Source organism: Clytia hemisphaerica, unplaced genomic scaffold (genome assembly GCF_902728285.1).
Source record: "Clytia hemisphaerica strain Z4C2 unplaced genomic scaffold, Clytia hemisphaerica genome assembly, whole genome shotgun sequence".
NCBI classification, from domain to species: domain Eukaryota; kingdom Metazoa; phylum Cnidaria; class Hydrozoa; order Leptothecata; family Clytiidae; genus Clytia; species Clytia hemisphaerica.
In genome coordinates, this window is record NW_027103721.1 from 541125 (window position 1) to 548882 (window position 7758).

The 7758-nt window shown below is 36.6% G+C and overlaps 1 protein-coding gene across 1 annotated transcript; it reads left to right on the forward strand.

Moving 5' to 3' along the window:
- The first annotated feature begins 1551 nt into the window (after positions 1 to 1551).
- On the forward strand, positions 1552 to 6496 carry LOC136804327 (uncharacterized). Its single transcript, XM_067061033.1, has 2 exons — positions 1552 to 1666; positions 4865 to 6496. Exons 1-2 carry the CDS (start codon positions 1567 to 1569, stop codon positions 6223 to 6225), a joined length of 1461 nt encoding a protein of 486 aa, XP_066917134.1. The 5' UTR covers positions 1552 to 1566; the 3' UTR covers positions 6226 to 6496.
- The last annotated feature ends 1262 nt before the right edge of the window (positions 6497 to 7758 follow it).

Sequence of the window (7758 nt, forward strand, 5' to 3'; positions counted from 1 at the left end):
AATAATGTCTATGTTAACCCTTAGAAGCCAGAATACGTATATATACGTTTTGAAAAGGTCATTTTACCGATACACAGTCTTCTGGTCATAACTCCTGACCACTTGCGATTCAGAGAAAAAAAATCTGCTATTTTTTGTAGCTGAGAGAAAGGGCTTTCCAACGATACCAAAGTTGATATCTGAATACTTTGTCCTGGTCGAGAAATCGCCTTTGAAAGAATAAATTTCCAGAAAAAAATGATGAACTTTTTGGCCTTTTTCAAAAAAAGACAGCGGCTTTGAAAGGTTAAAAAAAATTTTTAATTCTTTCAAACTGGTCCAAACTGTCCAAAATGACTACTGGTACTAAGAGAAAGTGGATAAAGGCATTTTAAATGAAAAATGAAAAACAATCATGTCTATGTTAACCCTTAGAAGCCAGAATACGTATATATACGTTTTGAAAAGGCCATTTTACCGATACACAGTCTTTTGGTCATAACTCCTGACCACTTGCGATTCAGAGAAAAAAAATCTGCTATTTTTTGTAGCTGAGAGAAAGGGCTTTCCAACAATACCAAAGTTGATATCTGAATAGTTTGTCCTGGTCGAGAAATCGCCTTTGAAAGAATAAATTTCCAGAAAAAAATGATGAACTTTTTGGCCTTTTTCAAAAAAAGACAGCGGCTTTGAAAGGTTAAACAACGAAAAGTAAAGCGTCGAGTCTTATAAGAATAAGAGTGTAAATTGTCACTTTCAAATAGATTAAAAGTAAAAGAAAAGTTTACGAATAACTGCTGTTTTTACATTAAAACAGTCACGCTGACAACTTTTTTGTTTCCTTTAAAAAGTCGACTGCGAATTCTTTAATACCTCGAAGTAGCTTTAGTTAAAAGCTATTTTAAAATACAACAGGTTTAGCAATTTGTGACTAGGTCGTCACAGTATAACTGGGCGTAATATGCTTCTATCCTTCTTTACCTCTTGATTTTAGGAAGACAGTACACTGTATTCGTTTCAGTGCTCATTACAGTTTACCAGGGGTTGTACCTTATGTTTTTGATAGACTGGTGAATAAAGAATTAACTTCAGCGAATTATGGATTCTAGGCTGGCGTATAATTTAGTGTCTAATTTAGCGTGAATGTATACTTAAGGCAGGAAACTGAATTTTCAGACCGGTGAATCGTCATTCTTTTCGTGCCTTGGACCGGAAAATTTCGAAATTCACTGGGTTTCAATAAGATCCTTACGGTGTACGAAAAGGCCCTATTTTTCGACACATTTAATGGCTAAAACAGCAAGGGTATTAAAATTAATATTAAAATTCTGAAATCGACAGATATGTGAAATTTAGTAGAAATAACACTTTAGGTGACTTATTTTTTCGTGTTCTAGAAACCCTTTTAAAGTAAGAAACTCGATGTAATACATATTTCGTCATTTACCCCGTGTAATTTCGGAACTGACTGGCATTATCGTGTAGAAAATTACGGAGTCTGACGGAATGTTTCAGGGGTCTCTTTCTTAAAAAGAAATTAACCTTCTCTATTGAATTTATTTTAACAGGAAAGGAAATAGACAAACAATGCATCGGTTGAACACTGGAAGCAAAGACTTGCTGAAGATTGCCTTTGTAGTATTTGCAATGATAGTGATGTATCATGTAGTCTTTCATTCGAACGTCGGTAAGTTGGCATTTGTGTTTTATGCTTTTACGGTGAAGTCAGTCTCTATTGATTTTTATAGTATAACTCGAGTAACTTATCTGGAACCTTGAGTTAGCAATCACAGTGACCATAGCATAAAGGTAGAGCATTCAGCTACGGTGCGCAATGTTTTGGGTTCGATTCCCGATGTATCAAGTACCATTTTGAGAATTTTGGTATGACCCGGTCATACCAAAATTCTCAAAATGGTACTTGATACATCTCTATGCTCAGCAACTAAAGAGACGGATCAAGGATAAGTGGAGAAATCCAGGGAAAGGAGTGGCACCCTCCCTTACCTTCGGAAAAACAGCAATACGAAAAGGGAGCTTTCGGGTCGCCCTCGACCGCGTTCGCAAACTTACTTACTTAGCAATCACATCCCCTTCTCACAGACCCACTGGGACCCCTTCCCACTGGAAAAATTAGCCAAAATATTCGGATGATCTGGAGTTTTTACAACGTCGGCTAAAGATTTCTTCCTGTGTATTTTACCGAACCAGTTCTATATTTGTGATATTATGATGTACACCTCTACAAAATACATGTACCCTCTAGGTCCCGAAGGTCCCGAGGTCCTGAGATGAAAATCCCTGCACAAAATACTTATACTCCTAGGTCCCGAAGGTCCCAAGGTACCGAGATGAAAATCTCCCCACAAAATACTTGTGCCCCTACTTATGTCCCAAAGGTCCCAAGGTCCCGAGATGAGAATAAAAGAAATACCCTCCACGATATAAATCATACACCCCCTAGCTCCCAAAGGTCCCAAGGTCCCGAGATGACAATATACCAAATACACCCCAAAATAAACATACACCCCTAGGTCACAAAGGTCCCAAGGCCCTGAGATGAGAATGAAAGAAATACCCTCCACGATAAACATCATACACCCCCTAGGTCCCAAAGGTCCCAAGGTCCTGAAATGACAATATACCAAATCCACCCCACAATATACATACACCCCTAGGTCCCAAAGGTCCCAAGGTCCCGAGATGAGAATATACCAAATACACCCCAACAATATACATGTACCCCCTAGGAATCAAATCAATAACGCTTGATAGCGGGTAATATACCCTTCCTTTATGAGCTCTTACAAAGTAAACAAGGGATGGCGTACAATGTAAGCATATTTATTTTTCTTATAAGCATATACTTTATAAGAATCAAATTTATAACGCTTGATAGCGGGTAATATACCCTTTTAGTTTTTACAAAATAAGCAAGGAACGGTGTAAAATATGAGCATATTTATTTTTCTTATAAGCATCTACTTTATAAGAATCAAATCAATAACTCTTGATAGACGATAGATTTTGTTCTCATTGATGCAATCTTACGAGATAATTCTACAAAAAGTTGGTAAATTAGTCTTAGATAAGACCCTGGCTCGGGGCGTTCCCATGAAAATCTTATTAAATTTGTATATGGATTGCATTTCTCGAATGTGAGATAAAGTAAACACCTATTGGCTGTGTTCAACAATACACCCCCCTTCTCAAAGGTAGGATTTTTTCAGCTAGTGGGGGGGGGGGGGTAAAAATAACGGACTGAAATTGATGGGGATTTATATTCCCATATTTTTATGGCTGTGGATTTAACTTCTTTTGTTTTCAAGTCAGAAAATTCACTAAGGATGTGAAAGATAACACAATATTTTGCAAGAGGATTGGTGTTTATTTGATTATTTTTCGTAAGGACAAAAATTTGAGGATAATTTCTCATGCCACCGGAGACGATAATTTGGCCAATTTTTCCAATGGGAAGGGTTCCCAGTTGGTCTGTGAGAAGGGGGTGTTTAATTTATGACCGAAAACTCTTAATCTTTTCCTTGTAGTAGTATATCTTGAATTAGCTTTCATCTCAAGTACTTGTTTTCCCCATGCAGTTTAAATATTAGGCGAAATTTTTGACTTAAAATCGTCTTGTTTGGTATATTCTCATCTTGTTGGGACCTAGGGGTGTATGATTTATTTTGGGGTGTATTTGGTATATTCTCATCTCGGGACCTTGGGATCAAGGGGGTTTATGTATATTTTGGGGTGTATTTGGTATATTCTCATCTCGGGACCTTGGGACCTAGGGGTACATGCATATTTTCGGGGTGTATTTGGTATATTCTTACCTCGGGACTTTGGGACCTAGGGGTGTATGTATATTTTGGGGTGTGTTTGGTATACATTATTGGACCTAGGATAGATAGATATTGTAGAGGGAATAGTATTTCTGTATTTTACATTACATTTCTTATTTTTGTGAAACCAAAGTCTTTTGTTTAAATGAATTTTGAGGTGAGCAAGTGAATGCTTTCTTGCTGTTCTGTAAAATTCAGAAGTTTTTGTGTCTTATAAAAACCCAAGACTGACCCAAAATATCATCCCCCTCCAATTTTTGTCCCCATTGAAAATAAACCAATCCTTAATGCAAAATATTTACTATTTTTCCCATCCCAAATAAATGAAAAAATCCTACCGGGACTGTGAGAAGGGGGTGTGCAATCCCGTATAGAGTGTGCAACTGATATTCTCCGTTCAGCTCTCTAAGCCTGTTTTAACCATGAATTTAGCGATTTTTTTTTCAAAAAGTCCTAATGTTCTTGATTTTGTTGAAATCTAAATTATATTGTAACATCATTTGCAATTTCGCTTGTTATAATGATTGCTGTAAAGCAATAACATTTGAAAATCAGGGTCAAAATAAAATTATATTATTTGGCCACTTTAGATTAAGGTCGTTGAACTATTTTCGTGTTGGCATTTTGCTAAACTCGAAGGTAATTCCAAAATTTTCAAGATTATTTTATATCTAGCTCAATCTTCACATCCTCTTAGGTTCCAAATAAACAGGCCCTCCCCCGCTTGTTAATTTCTCGAAGATTTTCCAGCCCCTCAGACCTTATTAGGACCCCCCCACCGTTTATTAATTTTTAAGTATATTCTTTGCTGTCAAGAGAAGTCAGGAAATCAGAGAAGGCCCCTTATTTTGCTCTGAATAGCCTGATTTTAGCCTATATTTACCTTATTTTTGGGTTTTTATTTTTGGTACAATTGCCAACCCCCTCCCCGGAAATAGGTCCCCCCGTATATCAAATTCTCGAAAATTTTCAAACCCCCCGTTTACTCGACCCTCCCCCCGAACCTAAGAGTAACGATCCGTCTTTATAATATATTTTAGTACCCAAAGTGTTAACCAACGGACGTGACACAGTCGTCGCCGTTATCGAAGAAGAACAGAGGGTTCAAATCTCACTTCCAAAGAATCCTGAAAAAGCTGCAAAAATGAAAGAAAGTATTAAACAAAACCTTAAAAATCTAAACCAGCAAAAATTGATGCTGTCGACAACTAAGAAAGTGAATGTGAAAATGGCCAAAACACCGAGAGCTTCAACTACAACGACAACGACAAAAGTACTGAAAACGACGAAATTACCGACGACGAAGAAATTACCGACAACGACTAAAACTCCGACCACTAACGATCCAACCACATCTCGGGATTACCTCGGTGTAATCTTATACATCCCGAATTCCGAATCTCACGCCAGACAATTTTTGGCTTTCGCATATGCGTCGTGGAGACATATCACGGACAAAGAGGAGAAACTTTTAGACAAAAACATTCCAAGTAAGTCGCGCAATAGTATCGATCTTCTCGCATTCTGTCACCCTAATATTTGTCCCCACCTTGAGCAATTCTGCACTAAAATCACCGACATATCAAAAGTCCGTAATGCTGTCAAACAAAAATGCTGGGCCGTTCAACAACCCTTTGAAACGGATATCTGGTACGGCCCGCTAAACTCATTTATCATGTTTAAGAGAAAAGACGTCACTCAATTACCAAAGAAGTATAAATATCTTCTCCGCACGGATAACGATGTTTTTTTAAGCCCTGCTTTGTTTTTATTAAAACCGACCAAATTCTTGTTCGGCCATGGAGGTTATAGTGATCCCTTCAATATGAAACGATTGAAAGAAGTTTCTAAGCGACTTGGAATGATTCATCGTGGACGACATGGTATCGGATCAACTTGGTGCGCCGAAACAAAACAGTTTATCGCGATCGCCAATAAAACTTACGATACAACCCGCTATGTTTGGTTGAACGAATTCAAGCCAAAGGCTCAAGGCTTAGAAACCATCAATTTTACTAAGAATAGCGAGGGTGAATGGATCCGCTGGTGGAGACCGGTTTCTTTGCTATATGGTGGAGAAATAGCGATCAACCACATGCTACCACAAATTTCCGACCAAAATCAAGGAAGATTCGATGATTCCTCATGCTCAACAGAAAGTATTTGGGAAGCATATCATATTCATTGCTGGCATAGTCCTTGTCATTTCTCAAAATTCGAATTCGATAATTTCATGCATAACCTTCTACATGGTACAAAAGATTTGAGCAATAAATTGAGTAAAGAATTGGTGAGAAATAGTTATGAGAAAGACACCAGAAATATGACAATGCAACAATTTTCTTCCTATATCGCTTATAATGCTATTGGAAAATATTTAGGAAGATATTTCAAGAATTGACAAGTATATGGGTTAAACATGATTGAAATGAGATTTGGGACTAAGACACTCTCACTATCTGAAGTTTTATTTGAATTATTTGATTATCTAGACAGTTGATGTGCCTAGTTTTACTTAATTAAACTTCAAAAGAAATTTTTAAATTCCAACAAATTCACAATGTATATATTTTTGGAAAGAGTTGATTAAAATCTGTGACCATTCATATATGTATAGGATTTTTGTAAAGAAATTTTTATTTATGTGAAATAATTTCTTTTTATGGAAATTGACAATTGTTGAACCGCGTGAACTTTCTCTAAAATCTAACCTGTGACGACGGGCTATAAAGATTTATTTTTATACTTTAAAGTCGAAAATTGAAGAAGAAAATGTTTCAACTGGTTCAAGATTCACGCCCGACGATTTTTGAAATATTTGATGTGCTCAGATTTTTTCTTTTAGATAAAATTTTACAGCCCTGTGATGTAGCACTAAAACGGCCAAAAAAGTGTTTTCGGTAACGAACGAGAATAATACATTCTCCTTTGGAAGCGGCTTAAAGTTTTCTAGGATAGCTGACCTCCTTCTTGTACCTTGATTCCCTTAATTCTCGCACGCCTTTGATTTTTGCGCAGCTCGTAAAATAGAACATTCGCGCATCCTTTGAGATTTCTGCACGTTCAGAACTAATCCTAAAATTCACTATTTTGTGAGTATTTATGGTCCATTTTCCTAAGAAATTGGGTGCAAAGCCTTAAAATATTCTTAACTTGTTCTTAAGATTTTGGCCATCGAAGCCTACTGCTCTTATATAGTTTGCTGTTACAAAAGAAACGTGTACTCTACATGTAGAATTTAACTCGGAGAAGACACCTCATATAAAAAGACAGAAAGGAAATTCAAGATATCGATTATATTGTGGTCGATCTAGCGAGCGTGCACTGGTGGATTTTAAAATGAGGTCAAAACTCAATAACAAGCAATTCTAAAAAGTTCGGATATTTAATATGGGAATGATAAATATTTTAAAAATTTAAAATTCTTCTCTTGTAGCGCCTTAACGTGCACTTCTATTTTATATATTTTGATTATTTCATTTTCAGTTTTTTGAACTTAAATATGCTTCAGCTTTGAACAGTTGTTGTTTCATCAATGAACATCGAGTTGTTGCTGGACAACAAAATGGTAGCTTATCTGTGGCTGACATAAGAAATCCAAAGTAAACCATTACCCCTGCCATTACCATTAGGCAGGAGCCCAGATGGTCTAAAGAATGAAGTGTCTTCTTAGGAAATATCAAAATTTATTGCCTTATTTATAGCCGTGCATGTCGATAAGCGTAAAATTCAGTTTAGTAGAAGAGGGTAAAAAACGGAGATGGACTGGTTTTGCACGTCGTTTTGAACATTTCGATTCCCATTGCCATTAACCAACAAATTTTATCCCTGTCTTTTACAGTAAAGCTGAATATGTTTTGAAGCATGGCAAATCACTGATTAATTAAGTCAAGACGTATTATAAGAATTGAGTTCTTGTACGACGAAGTCAGAC